At 37.2% G+C, this 15,290-nt stretch overlaps 4 protein-coding genes across 5 annotated transcripts in view; 1 reads left to right on the top strand and 3 right to left on the bottom strand.

The window, feature by feature from the left end:
- Positions 1-302, top strand: part of LOC105172867 (RAB6A-GEF complex partner protein 1) — a gene marked incomplete in the record, with an annotated part of 14,539 nt that extends 14,237 nt beyond the window's left edge. Inside the window, 1 exon segment of the mRNA XM_011094466.2 lies at positions 1-302.
- Positions 496-5,443, bottom strand: LOC105172854 (ferric reduction oxidase 2). 2 transcript variants are annotated; one of them, XM_011094445.2, is made up of 8 exons: positions 5,117-5,443; positions 4,937-5,036; positions 4,646-4,834; positions 4,279-4,513; positions 2,123-2,450; positions 1,816-2,059; positions 978-1,684; positions 496-863 (listed from the first exon to the last, which is right to left on the bottom strand). In XM_011094445.2, the coding sequence occupies exons 1-8, from the start codon at positions 5,286-5,288 to the stop codon at positions 724-726; spliced, it is 2,115 nt and encodes a 704-aa protein (XP_011092747.1). In that variant the 5' UTR covers positions 5,289-5,443; the 3' UTR covers positions 496-723. The 2 variants fall into 2 exon arrangements, with proteins under 2 accessions (XP_011092747.1, XP_011092755.1); XM_011094453.2 differs by having other exon boundaries at positions 4,646-4,831; positions 5,117-5,440.
- LOC105172876 (ferric reduction oxidase 2) lies at positions 6,437-9,663 on the bottom strand. The gene is made up of 7 exons (XM_011094477.2): positions 9,376-9,663; positions 8,865-9,168; positions 8,555-8,789; positions 8,140-8,467; positions 7,785-8,028; positions 6,966-7,672; positions 6,437-6,872 (listed from the first exon to the last, which is right to left on the bottom strand). The coding sequence occupies exons 1-7, from the start codon at positions 9,572-9,574 to the stop codon at positions 6,733-6,735; spliced, it is 2,157 nt and encodes a 718-aa protein (XP_011092779.2). The 5' UTR covers positions 9,575-9,663; the 3' UTR covers positions 6,437-6,732.
- On the bottom strand, positions 12,383-14,206 carry LOC105172886 (probable receptor-like protein kinase At5g24010). The gene has a single exon (XM_011094490.2). The coding sequence runs from the start codon at positions 14,159-14,161 to the stop codon at positions 12,743-12,745; it is 1,419 nt and encodes a 472-aa protein (XP_011092792.1). The 5' UTR covers positions 14,162-14,206; the 3' UTR covers positions 12,383-12,742.

A 15,290-nucleotide genomic window follows, 5' to 3' on the forward strand; every position in this document is an offset into this window, starting at 1 on the left:
CTTCATGAAGTCAGCTGTTACCACCTTAGATTATATTGCCTTGCGGAAAGTAATAGCAAACGTTGTATGTCCATAAAATAAAGATTCTCACTGTTAGTTTTTGTCTCATTTCTTTTTCCTTCGGAGCATGTATTATCTTTTTTTTCCCCCTTTCATTTTCACAGAGAAGTTGCTGGCAATGGATAGGATGTATACCATATTTGTACGAATGGTCTATATTTGAGCGTTGCTCATTCAGAGATTGTGCACAAAGCTCTGTAAGCCAATTTTGGTCCATCTGATTCTGAGCAGAAATTTTGCTTTAGTTGAAGTGCACATAATTTGAAACAAACATCAAGAATAAACTTCATCAGTTCGTTGCACTCACGAAGACGAGTCCAAATCTGACTACATTGCGTAGTTGGATAGTTGGAGATTCTTGTTGAAATTAGAGGGTTCGTGTAACAGAAACTGTACATTAGTTGGTGTCGGTGAAAGAAAACAGGACATGAAAAGGAAACTGAACACCTTAATTCTTTTACTTTATAAAACATGAGCCAAACATACATTTCTTAAAGCATCATCTCAAACTATATATTACAGAAATGCAGCAACTGCTTATTTATATGGCTATATTCCCAACGGTAAGGTACATAATGGCTTCAAAACTCAAATTCAATATATGGTATTATAAACTATAGTCTATGCATTGTTTTATTCATGCACTCGTATGCAAACAGACGTTCACCAAGTGAAGCTGATGGATTCAAAATGGAGATTATCAGCCAGTCCAGATGAACATATGGCTGCAACATCCTGCCTCATCCTCTTGGGCCCACTAACAAGTGCTCCAACACTCGAATCTTTGATCTCCGACAAGATTCCTACAGTAAAAGTCCACATCAATTTCTTCATCTGCCAAGTTCAAAGTCTCCCTCCACACTAAATTAATGAAAATTTATAACACAACAGTTGCTTCAAAATTGAACTTTGCTTACTTTTGAGGTTGGGCCTTTGACCATAATGTACATTGATAGATTTGATGGTTGATTGTAGGGGGAGGCTCTCCATTTCTACATCATCATGATGAAATGATGAGTTTGATGACCTACTCGTCACGGATTCCTCCATGTCCTGGATTTGCTTGGCTTCCTTGGCATTCTGTTTCTTGTTCCAGAGAAAAGCAGCACTAGCAGCTATCATTATGGAGAAGCATATGAATAACATGTTCATTGAACCTTTCTTGGTGTAGGAATAGAGCTTATTGGTGTTTTGATCAATAGGGTAAACCACATACTGGGTGAAAACTCCCAAGAGCACAAGGTAAATGATGAAAGATGATGAGATTATTGCAGCAAGCCATAGCCAACTGTTGGGGCCTAAAGTGGGAGATATAGGTGCATCAGATGCATCTGGCTTGAACCATATGGTTCGAGGGCTTTGTAACTTGTCTTTTGATTGCCCTTTTTCCCTTGTGACATAGGCCTCAATTTGCAAGTCTAAGTTGCCTGAATTTGAAGGAGTGCCTGAAGTTGGGAGGATAAGGTCCAATATGGAGAGGTGTGAAGAGTTCTTGAATACACTAATGAGCATGATCCTAGGAGTCTTGCATTTTAGTGTAGAGCTAATAAAGAGGAGCTCTCTGATTATAGAAATGAATGGTGTGATCCCACTTCCTCCACTAATCATCACCAACACATCATGCCTGTAAAAGTCCACCAAACATGTGAATCAAGAAACTAACATACTCTTTGTGCATATCAGACACACGTACTACATATGTGCTATTGTGTGTGTGCATGCAGATCATATATGGACAATTTTTGTTTCTTGAACCTGAGGAAATGAGTTGAAGCTGGTCCATACGGTCCTTCTACGGACACTTGAAGGCGATCAATAGACGAAGGTGATGAGATTATGTCGTACAGCTTCTGAGTCCAACTGCCCTCACATTTAATCACAACGCTTAGCCTTTCTGGTTCTAAGTTACTACTTGAAGTAATGGTGAAAGGATGCCACTGCAGTTTGGAAATGGTGGGCACATTTATGAAGACGGTACTTGTAGGATTATACTTCAAACCTGCAAAAATAAATAATTAGGGATAGATGATGTGCAAAAGTTCATATGTAGGTTCAACATTACCTCGACTCTTGGAGAAGTTGAGTTCAATAGTTTCACACGGTAGAACACGTGCAGAGACTAATCGGACTTTCTCTCTCGACTGCAAGAATCTCAGATATCGATCGATAATGAAAAGATAGAAGCCAGGAAGCATAATGCAGGTAAAGCCAATGCCAATATGTAGTATGAAGAAAATGATGAAGAAAATGTAGAGGTAGTGAGTGTAGAAAAAGAGCTCAAACATCCTCCTTCTTATGGTAGGGTAAGTTGTGATCCATAAGGCCAATCCACACAACAAAGAGATCTCTCCTGCTATATTTGATACATAGTGGTCACCCCATTTCAGCATCTACATAAAATTCAAACAAAAAAAATTAGGGGGAAAAGAAAAGGGACGTCGATTTTGGATTGGATTTTTTGAAAAATGTTATTCTAGTAAGTAAAATATTTACTTATATGTAAAAAGAAAATTTTAATTCTTTCTTTGAAAAGTTGGAAAAAATATAGCGTCATGATGATGCCATAATGACGCCATGATCATTTAATATTTATCAAATTTTACAATGAATCAATAAAGCAACTCAACCTACTTATCTCAATGTCCAAGATTTGTGTCTCCACTTTCATCTTTGAAAAAGCTTTGTGACCCCATATTGAAATGGATTGGTTCATGGCCAAATTTTGATGAATGGTCCCAATTCTAGAAGCCATGATAGCAAAAAAAGACTAATACCAATTACTAAAGAGTTTTCTCATTTTCTCCCCCAAAGCCCCTTTAGTGACAATTACCTACTACCAAAAATACAGACACAAAGAGAGGACAATGGGTGGGCACATATTTGGAGCACTTTAGGTTTGCCACTCATATGTTTGGATTTTACATTGGTGGTGGGCTCACAGGGACTAACTTCCTAAAGTAGTGGAGTTTTGTCATAGAACAGAATTGTTGTCATGAATTGAGAGTTTGAAATGAAACAGAGTATAAACAGGGCAGAATTGATGGTAATAATTAATTGATCTTGTGCTGGTTTTATCTTTTTCAAAGGATTGTTTGGTGGGGTACAAAGTAAATTGTAATTGAAGTCAAAAGGCATTCACATACAAGCCAAGAGGTAATTATGACTTAAGGTTCAATATTAAGGGACTTTGAGCAAGAATCGGAAATCAAGAAAATTAGTGAATAACAATTTATGTTCTTAATATTGTAAATGAATATATTATTCCCTATAAAAAAAATTAATTTATCCTTTTGAATTTTTCAAAATGAAGCAATTTACTTACCTGTCTAAAGAGGTAAATTGTTTTATTTTAAAAAATATAGGGAGATAAATTGTTGTGTTTTAAAAAATACAGAAAAATAAATTACTAATTTTTTTTTATAAAAGAATAATTTGTTTATTTACAATAGGTTGCTTGCATTTGCTTCCAAGGAAATTACTTCTTTTAAAATTTGGGAGATTATGAAAATGGTGCAATGTGGTTAAGATTCTTGTAAACGAAGTGTTTATATTGACCACTTCACCTAACTAGTTATAAGTGGCACCTCATAATAATTGATCAATTGCTCATTCTTTGCTTCATTAACCCATCCCACTCAAACAACCTACCCCCCCCCCCCCCCCCCCACAAAAAAAACACCAAACCAAAAAAAAAGAAAATCCATTTTCCCAAAATAACACGTGTTGGTTGGGAATACCTTCAAGAAATAGTGCACTACTCCACTCCCAACACCCCAAATAACAAAACTAAATAAATAAAAATATATAATAAAGTCATTCGTAGATTTAGACAGTTAAGAGTACTCACTTGGATTGTCTTTTGACAGTTTGAATCTCTTATTACAAATTGGGTTGTCTCTTAACGGTTGGAATGTCTTATTACAAATTCATAGTACTATTGTGTATATTCTGAATTTTTTCAATTAATGTGTCAAAGAAAATTCAGAATAAATTAAAGCATAACATCCAGAATAATTTCTGATAATAATGGGGTAAAGTAAATCAAGAAATAAAGAGAGCATCATTAATATTCTTGTACAAGTTATAGCCTACAAAAAGGGTTGTAAAACTATGTCTCCATGCATCTATAATTTTAATCCAAAAAATGCATTAATTAATTAAGAGTGTGTATTAATAATAATAACATAAACGATTAGATTAAGAAATGTAATTGATTACCTCAGATAATCTATTAGTGATGGACCAGTAAAGAATGTAGAGAAATCCATGAGCAGTGAAGAGTGACATGGCTAAGTTTCCAAGCCAAATATGGTATTTGATGCTGGCTTCTGAAGTTAGCCCCAACATTGGCAAGATTGATGATCCTCTTGTCACTGGATAGAACAGAAATGTCAGGCACAAATTCCCTGTTACTCCTGTTACTATTGCCACTCTATCCAATTTTGTTTGCCACCTGCATATATATATATATATATATATATATATATATCCCAACAACAATTGCATTACAATACATTACATGGGAGTCTGAAGATTTTTGTTGGCTGTAATAATTTGTACATGTTGTTAAGGATCAGGAACATACACTTTTTCACCTCTGGTCATTGATCGTACTGGAACTTGCTTGTACCAATGCCGCACATAATCTGCAAAGTACCAGACACAGAGCGAGATGAACATGGTGAATAGAGCCAGCTCTGTCAGATTTACAATCCCAAGCCCTTTAACGATCATCGGCCGTCTAATGAACTTCAGGTTTTCAATCCTTTTGCTGCTGCCCATTAAATGAAACATGCAGAATTGTATATATAAGTGTGAATCATAAAGAAATAGATGAGAAAAGAGGCCTCAGATGCAAGAGCCAAGTACTTCATACCTTTGAATGAAACTACTTCTTCTCTTTCCCAAGTGGAGATATAAACATCCCAAAACAGCAATGAACAAGATGGGAAATGTGAAGTCCAGCATTATGGGACCTGTCATGTAGTGAAAACGATTCAGACAGCATGAGTTTTTGCACAAAAGAACAGGCAGATAAAAAGAAACAAACAGTTACCTTGAATTCCAAAGAAAGTTGAGTTTGTATCAGCAAGAATATGAAGCAACCAGTCATTGTAGTATGTGTCAGTTGGCATGATAATCCACATCATAATATTACCAAGAAAAACCACAAGGGCCAGCACCAAAATTGCTCCTCTGATAGCAGAAGTAACTGTAGAGGAAGCCATTGATGTTGTTCTTTGATGTCTCGTCTCTCTACCTCAAGTCTTTAGAGTCTGGAGTGAAGCTTCTTCTGGTGGGAGGCAAGTAATTTCTACTATGGGAAAATGATGTGCATATATAACCTGTTGGTCGAAAATATGGGAAGCTTTTGGTGACTTGACAAGGTTGTTGCAACCAATAATGGACCACTGACCCCTCATCCCATATACATCTCCATTCAAATCTTTTTAAATACTAATATGTATTCTTACATACTTCTTTGATGTCAGCATTTTCCTTGCAGTTTTTGGTCAAGTGTTTGAGAATTCAAGTAGTATTTAGGTAGAAACTGATTGAAATTAAAGAGTCAGGATGATTTAGCACTAATTAACTTAGAGCCGAAAAGAGTGAATTTTTCTTTTCAATTGCTTGATTTTTGTGTATATATTATCATTATTAACTAGGTTGAGGAGTGCACACGTTAATTACCTTTTCACACTTGGCTACCATAAGTTGGTTGGTATATAGAGCTCCTATGAGACAAGATGATCATTGTCAGCCATTTCTGTAATAAAGAAGATAGAATGAGAAATAGAGTTTATTTATTTAAAGGGGAAAAGTGATGATGACCACTAGCGAGAAGCAAATTTTGAGAAATTGATGATGTCGCTTCAGGAAATATTGTTCTAATGGCATAAATTTAGGTGAATGAGTGAAGTAGTTGAAGTGGGCCGGATTCAATAGAACTTCATGGAAACAACTAGACATCCTTATACCTTATCATTACATAATTTGTTCTTTAGGGGAGTCTTGTTCATTACCACACCAGAGGACTTGAACTATGAAGAAGAGACATGTGTATATGTGGCAATTAAGAAAGCTTGTTACAACGACCCAAAATCTTCAGTTTGGTAATGCTCTCTTTTCTCATGCTTTTGTGGGAGTTTTGATGAAGTTTCACTTATCAACCCCTTTTAATTTCTTCAACAAGAACAAGTTCTATTCCACCTAACAGACTTCCTAATGCTGAAGTCTGTGTTGTTGGAACATGGAGTATGACATAATATTACATGTTGGTCAAGTTTTCACGGTCCAACATTGTTCGTCACACACTTTACTGTCAGTGGAAAGTTTGTAACTTTACTATGTCTTGAACCATGTAACTTATACTTCTTACACATATTTCATAGTATGTCTTGCTATTAATTCTTTAACATGCATTCATCGATCGCCTAGAAGTGAAGCCTTTTTCAACAAAACATGGTACGACATTTGGTGTTATTCATGTTTGCATGTTACACAAAGGAAGAAAACCTATCTTCCCCATTTACAGGTCGTGTTTGAACAGCCTCATCGACCAAAAAGAAGAGGAAACAAGAAAAAGATAAGAAAACCAGAAAAAAAAAATCCCAAACTCAGCAGAATGAGGCCAGTTTTGCATCTTCTCTGTATAGAAAATGATGATAAAAATCACCAACTAAAGCTGATGGACTCAAAGTGCAAATTAGCTGCCAAACCAGATGAACATATGTTTGCAACCTCATGTCTCATTTTCTTCGGACCACAGACAAGAACCCCAACACTTGATTCCTTGCGCTCGAACAGAAATCCTACAAATGAACCAATTTTTTTTTAAGGACTTTTAACTCAAATTAAGAATGCCAAAAGTCTTGCATAATCATAGTCCATTTCAGTTTACTTACTTTTGAGGTCAGGCCTTTCACCATAGTGCACGTTGATAGATTGGGACAGTGACTGTTGAGGCAAGCTCTCCAACTCTCTGTCTGCATTATAATACCATGAATTTGGTGAGGCCTGAGGAGTTGCCCCCTCCAAGTTCTGTATTTGTACACTTTCCCTTGCATTTCCACTCTTGTTCCAAAGGAAAACGGTGGTTGCAGCGATAACGATGCCAATGCATAGGAATAATATGTGCAGCAGAGCTCTTGAGGCAGAGCGGTAGATGGTATTAGTGTTGTGATCAATGGGGTATATATAGTATCGTGTCAAAATGCCAATGAAAATGAGGTAGATTATGAAGGATGACGAGATTATGGCACCGAGCCAGAGCCAATTGTTTTGGCCTAGAATGGGAGACATTGGTGCATCAGATGGATTAGGCTTGAACCAGATGGTGCGAACGAGCTTTGTTTCTTGAGTAGTCGAGTGTTTTTCTCTCGTTACGTAGGCCTCAATCTGCAACCCTGACTTGAAAATCTCTGATGGGGCACCAGAAATAGGGAGGATCAGGTCTAGTATGGTCAAGTCGGTAGAGTTCTTGAATGCGCTGATCAGGAGGACTTTTGGGGTCTTGAGTTTCAACATTTCGCCTGTGTAGACAAGCTCCCGGATGATGGAGATAAACGGGGTTATTCCACTACCTCCGCTGACCATGACCAACAGGTCATGCCTAGAGAAACAGGATTCTGTCAGTACTGTCTCATCTACCTCATTTAAAAGCTTAAACTATTAACAAAATTCGGAGTGTAAAATGGAAGATATGACAGAGGCATGTATAGTACCTTAGAAAATCGGTTGAAGGAGGTCCGTAAGGCCCTTCAACGGAAGCTTCAAGCCGATCAACGGGTGAAGGAGAAGAGAGCAACTGGTGGAGCTTATTAGACCAACTTCCCTCTACCTTTACAATGACACTGAGCTTATCAGACTCCAGATTACTGCTTGAAGTAATGGTAAAAGGATGCCACTGCAGCTTAGAAATGCTAGGGACATTCAAGAACATGATGCTGGTAGGAGTGTAACTCAAACCTGGAAACACAAGAACCAAATAACACAAATCAGTTGCCTTCACTTTTTCAAATAAGTACAGTTAAAACAACAATGAATAATTACACGGACACTCCTTGAGATAACGGATACCTTTACTCTTAGAGAAGTTGAGTTCAACAGTTTGACAGGGCAGAACTCTGGCGGACAAGAGACGAACGCCTCGTCTAGATTGCAAGAACCTGAGATAGCGATCGATCATGAAGAGGAAGAAGCCAGGGAGCATGATGCAAGCATAACTGATGCCAACATGGAGCACAAAGAAGATGAGAAAGAGAATGTAGAGGTGATGAGTGTAGAAGAAGAGCTCAAATGTTTTCCTCCTTATCCGGGGGAATGTCGCACCCCACAGCATCAGTCCGGCTAATAGGGATAGCTCTCCAGCTACATTGGATATCCCAGTTTTCTCCCATTTCAGCATCTGAACTTGGAACCAACAAAGAAATTGAATATAAGTTGTTCAATTCATATGACTGATTATGTTTAGGCAAGAAAATAAAATTTTTACCTCAGAAATTTGATGTGTGGAGGCCCAAAAGATGATGTAACAAAGGCCATGGGCTGTGAAAAACATCATGACAATATGGCCTAACCATATGTGGTACTTGACACTAGCCTCGGAGGTGAGCCCAAAAAGAGGCAGCACCGACGAGCCACGTGTCACCGGGAAGAAGAGGAATGACAAGGCTATGTTTCCTACCAGTCCAAGGCGGAGGGCCGCTGTGTCCAGCTTCGCTTCCCACCTGCCATGCATCATCAATTATGTAAAATATGAATATAGTAATTAAATTAAATTAAATACAAAGATTTGTTCTTACAGTTTTTCTCCAGTTTCTGCAGCTGATTTTGGTGTAATATTTTCAAAACTGAGGTGCAAGTAGTTAGCCAAATTCCAAACAAGAAGAGCAATGAACATGAGGAAAAATGCAAGCTCAATCCGAGACACTATCCCCAATCCTTGGATGATCATGGGCCTCTTCCAGATTGCGAATCGACGGTCTCCGTTGGCTTTGCTGTGAGTGTGATCATGAATATGTATTGATTTGTTTGATAGATGAAGGTAGAGACAGCCGAAGAGAGCAATAAGTAGAACCGGGAACGTGAACACCAAATAAGTTGCACCTACGTGCAAATTACATACATTAATTGTTAATACAACACATGGGATGGAATTATAATTTGAGTAATTAATGAATGCATGCTCCACTCTCGTTCAGCTAGTAATAACATATGATTAATATCATGCATACATATATATATATATATATATGATTGGAAAAAAAATAAAAAGGTAAGAAATTTTGGTGGGGAGTGGAATGAATGAATTACCTTGGGTGGTTCCAAAGTAAGTGGAAGTGGTATGAGCTCGGAGGTGGGGCAACCAAGTCTGCCTATAGGTGTATGTGGGCATCATCACCCACAAGAAGAGGTATCCGGCCAAGAGCCCCACCACGACCGCCATTATCGCCGCCCTGATCATGCTGTTGTTGGCGCCACGCAGGGAAGCTGGTGGTGATGTTGGATCCATCTTTCTTTGTCTTGAATTGAATAATTAATTAGTGGGTTGGAGAGGAGGAGGAGGAGGAGGATGAATAAGTAGTGTGTGATATGAGGAGAATGTTGATGAGGGACTAATGATGCATGAGGTTATATATATAGGAAGCAGGGAATTTGAATGACAACATGTACTTGCTAATTTTGTACACTTCCAACTAGGCTTAGCACATGCAGCAAGAACCATGCATCACACATACAGACCTGTGTGTGAAAGTCAATGAATGTGGGATATATGTTTATATATGTATGTGTGTGCGTGTATTGAATAACATTTGATTGGATTGATGAGAATGAAAAGAAGTTGACATTGTTTCATGATCGGGGGGTTCAAAAATCTCATGTGGATGGACATGGAATGTGTTGAGGTAACTGTCTGTTGTATAAATTGCATGTTTCATGCAAACCTGATTCTACGTACGTCACTTGGAATTGGAGTTAATTGGAGGCTTCAACATTAAGTCCACCTCTCCAAATTATAACTTAGATTGTTATGATGGATGTGTGTCATCACCATTACCCATATAAAAGAGAAGAATTATATGGAGAGTGTTTATTACGGTAATAATTAATTGAGTTTGAAGAAGTAATTAATATATATATAGGTGGGAAATTAAATTAAAAATTGAGATTGAAATGTGTGGGGGGATTGTGTTTTGGTGCGTCCAAGAATGGTGGCCTGCGTGCCTCACTTGTGCCTGCACGTGTCCAACCATATTCTTTTCTTTTTTGTGAATCGTTTCATGAAGAAAACAAGTGGTTGCGAGTTTACACTGTTTGGATTTACACTCTCATTACAATTACTTAACTGCATTTCTTTTTTTGGAGTTAATAAGTATGGGTTTTTATTTGAATCCTTATATAATAATTTTAAAAAGTAAATTATACCCATTTTATATAAAATTTAGTATAATTACAAATACTGTATTATTATTTAAAAATTATAAATACTCCTCAAATGAGAGATAATTATATAATTCCTGAATGTTAAGATAAAGATTACTACTTTACTCTTACTAATATTTTTAAAAAATATATATTTAAAAAATTATTAAAAAAATAGTGTAAGCAAGGTAAATAATCCATAGAGATATTAGTCCATAAAATATTGTAGAAAAATCCAAAACATATATAAAATCATAATTTATAATTAAAAAGAGTATTTTTGTTATTTTATCACAAATTGAATAAAAATTTAATATAGATTAACGGAATAAATTCATTATTAGACATGCATTAAAATCGTAATAGTATTTATAACTTTTCAAATAATGAATAATTATTATAATTTATGTTAAACGTTGAGGTGGTAAATAAATTAAAAATTCGATACGATATTATAGTCATTGGAAATCATTAATCTTTTCAAGCCTTTATGTTGCATTGCTATTTAATTACATTAAAGAGTGTTACAAGTACAATTCAATATATATATAATTAGAACAGAAAGATTGGAATTTGTTGGTGATGACGCGTGCCCGGCCTTTCAGCACTAGTAGAAATGTAGCGTGCAGAAGAATGAGAAGGCGCATTGAGGGGCCAAGAAAAACACAAACCGGACATACACTCGCACTTTAAGGGGCGAAGAGCAGTCAGAATGTAATGGAGTTGACCTGATTATAAAAGCAACATGCTTCAAGATTAGTGCGTCTATGCCCAAACAATCAAATCCAAAACTTCTCTTTCCTTTTCCGTTCCATGTGGCTTAACATGCTTCATTCATAAATCATAAATCCCAACCATTTTCAATGACCCACCTTCAACTTCAACCAAATATTACTCGTGTTTGCTAAGCAAAGTGATTTCTCAAACTAAGGTCAAGCAGATTGAAAGACTGATATGGTCCAATAACAAACTGAGGCCTGGTCAGACGACTCCACTGATTGTCCTCATAAACATGGATCAACTTGAATGAAACCTTTGAGCTGGGTTGAACTATTAATAGCCCAGTTTAAGATTCTACGACCTAAACCCAAATAAAATGTCCACATCCACATTCTTAGAAACCCTTCAACTTAGTCTTTTAATTCTCACTCTCACCCTTGAAATAGGGAACAACAAAGAAATCCTACTGCTCTACCAGAATCAAGAAAGACCTCAGACGTGTTCTAGGTCTCACACGCTGATGCAATTTCAAGCTGGATTAAGATGCATGCCTGTTGTTTAGGTTGTTCAACTCAGATGACTCCCCTACCTGATTAGCACAACCTGCATGTACTCTTTGGAACTAAACAAGACTACTGGCCCTTTTTTCATGCTTTTACTTCTTTAGGAAGCAAGCTTATGGTCTTGCACTATGGTAGTAACATCTTTGAGCTAATGACGGGCAAAATTCCAAGTCGAGAACATCATATTATGTGAGTCGCATAACCCAAGTTCAGAACATCATAATATGCAAGTCAGTATAAGTATCTCTAACCACGAAAGACACCCAGATAAACAAGTCATATAATCACACAAAGAGAATACTGGACTAAAGTTTGTTCAGCATTCTCTATAGTATGAAAAAGTGCTTAAGAGCTCCCGAACAATTGCTTTACAGTGGCACCTCCACTGGAACTTGGATAATTGTTTTGGCCTAACAATACTATAAATGCTGTAGATGTGCCGGTGCAAGAAACTGAGACATGCATAAGTGGGAGATACATGAAAAGAAGGAAAGAGCATAAATACAAAAGTATATGAAAATATTGCCGCAATCAGTGCAAAAACTAGCTGGGAAAACGAGAGTGTATACTGGAGAGAACACTAATTACTTGATTGACAAACAAAACCTCAGTCAGAATATCCAATGACACATTCATAATAAGATATCCATGCCACAAATCTTTGCAGAAATATTTTCTTACACAAGATTGGAGATAATAATATATGGTAGTAATAACCTGTATTCCACACTTGATTAACTAAATGAAACAAATATAGGTTTGAAGATTATGGCCATAGGAGAAAAAAACAAAGATATAGTAGGGTGTAGAATAATTGAAGTGGCATCGCTAAAACTACAATCCTTCACATGTATTTACTTAAAGCATAAGACAATAGCAGCTTCTTGAGACACGAAATAACTATCACCAGAATCTTCAAATAAAAAAGACCAGAAGAGTGAGTTGATTCTGCAAAGCCATCAAACTTTAATGGGTCAGAAACGATTGCCACTCTTCAAATCAGCTTCAGAAACATCCACAGGCAACCGCGACCACGCCACAGCACCACTCCTTCTCCACTGCAAAAACACAGACACAGATAGCAACAAGAATACAGCAGCAACCAGAGGAAGCAAAACTCCTGCATGCCCCCTTCTCCAGCTCCTCCAAACAAAATCTGAGCAAACCTCCCCATCAAAACTACCCATCGAATTATTCAACTTCCATATCTCAACCCCATTGAGAATGGCATCAACAGCTCGCGGCAAGCTCATGTTTGACGGCCCCACACTCACAAGCAAATTTCCGGAACTATCCCCATCAACCAGAAAATCAGCATAGAACGGCGAAGCCAACAGTCTATTTGTCATATACGATAAATCCAAGTTCTCATAAGCTAAATTCCCATTCACATACACGTTGAAGTAAAGCATGCCTGCAGCCACACTTGCTATATCACAAAAATGCATCCGCACCATATAACTATAACCCTTCTCCACTCGAAACGACCATGTTAAATTCCCATTCGGAATCGAATCATCAGAGCTTTTAATTACTCTCGCGGTATTGTACACATTATCCGGCCCCACTTCCCTACTCGCCCCACCCATTTGGTACATAATTCGGCCCCCAAAATGAATCTCTTTGGAGCCATCACTTGATACCAAGTAATCATCATCTGTCACCCAAGTCCTCCATAGAGAATCATTAAACGGGGTCACCTTAAAACCTCCCACATTCACTCTGTGCACAGTCTCAAAACCATTTTTCAGTAACCCATTAACCCACTCATTCTTCTCAGAATCAACCAACTGCGCCACGTCGGCAATTAAATCTTGCGGAGCCGAAATCACTTCAATCGCGTTCACGAAACCGAATTTCGATTTCCCTGAGGGCACAAACGCGATTTTCAACTCCTTGGAAGCAACCGGGATAACAAACTCCTTAATTACTGGGAAATTATCGGTTTTCGGGATGCGAAAGTTGCGTAATAACAAAAATTTATTGGCGACGACATGAAATTCAGCTTCAAGTAAATCGTTATAATTATTCCGAAATGGGTGAAAATGGAGGCGTACCAAATGGTGGGTTCCCCTATCCCTGATCGGGAACGTGTAATGCGCGGGATGATCGAAGGCTCTAGCGGTTGAATAGAAGGGGGAAGGGGAAGTGAGCTGTGAATCGGTGCTCTCGAGTTGTATCGTCAGGGTCGAGGTGAGGAATCGGGAGGCGTCGCCGGTGAATACTCGGTGATCGAGGTCCGAAGTTCCGGCGGAATGAGTACCACAGTTGACGAGGTAGTGATCGACAGGGGAGAAGGCAGAGGCGATGGAGAGGAGAGAGATGACGGAGACGTAGAGAGAGAAAGTGGTGGAGGAGGAGGAGAAGAAGAAGAAGATTTTCGTGGTCGCCATCGGAACGAGCTTCGGATGGAATTGTGATAGAGTTTCTGACTTTTGGTCGAAATTAGAACGGAAAATAGAAACGTCAAACGCGTGGGCCCACGGAATAATTGCTAGTAGAATTATATAACTCGCTTTTACCAAACAACGTTGTATTACTTACTTGGCACAGGCTAGCGCTTGCTGTATAGTCGCGTTTCTCAGACAGTCCAAATTGGATGTTATTTAGCTTCAGCTTTAAATATATCATCAATTACTTATCTATTTTCCAAAATTACATCAATCAACATTTGATTTCTAAATGAAAATTTTATATTATCTTATGCATGGAATGATGTAAAGATTCAATTCATAATTCTATGCTTCAAATGATCTGAAAATATTTTGATTCTCATTATAAATTATTCTTAGTATCCAAATGAAGTCGTTTGCAACTATTTATCTAAATTTTTTATTTGAATTTTCATTCCAAATAAAGTCTTATATAATATAATAATTATAGTAATATATGATCATAGAGTATTTTTGTAACATACCTTAATCCTCCGCCATTTTCTTATCTTGAATTTCAATAAAATTAAAAAATCATATGAAGTATTTAGGCAATAATATTTGAGTCTGTATAAACTCATTCTCCCCAATAAATTTTAAAAACAATACCAATTATTTTCCTACAAAAGGAAATTCCACATGCAGACAACTGCACTGACAACACCCACCTCGTTATTCATAATTTTCTTATTAAAAAAACAAAAAACAGATAGTGAACAGGTACTGCTAAATCCAAAGTAATGCTCTCCCTCCTCCTATCTCCTACCTCCTTCTTTCCTTCCTTTTTATTTATTTTATAATAAATGAATAATTACGCTTCGATCTCTTAAAATTTGGTGAATTACACATAATTTTTCTGTGATTTAAAAAATTACATCAAACACATTTAAGATTTGTTTCAATCTAACAAACAAGTCTCTTAATCAGTCGAAATTCACCGAGTTTGTTGACATTAAGAAAAAAAATAAAAAAAATATATTTACCCCCGGATTGACTTATAGTAGGTCAAATATATTTTTTTATGATCAAATTACCCTCATACGTCTTCACGCTGTAATGCATGTGATCGGATATATATTTTTCACTATTA

This window comes from Sesamum indicum, linkage group LG1 (genome assembly GCF_000512975.1).
Source record: "Sesamum indicum cultivar Zhongzhi No. 13 linkage group LG1, S_indicum_v1.0, whole genome shotgun sequence".
Lineage (NCBI taxonomy): Eukaryota > Viridiplantae > Streptophyta > Magnoliopsida > Lamiales > Pedaliaceae > Sesamum > Sesamum indicum.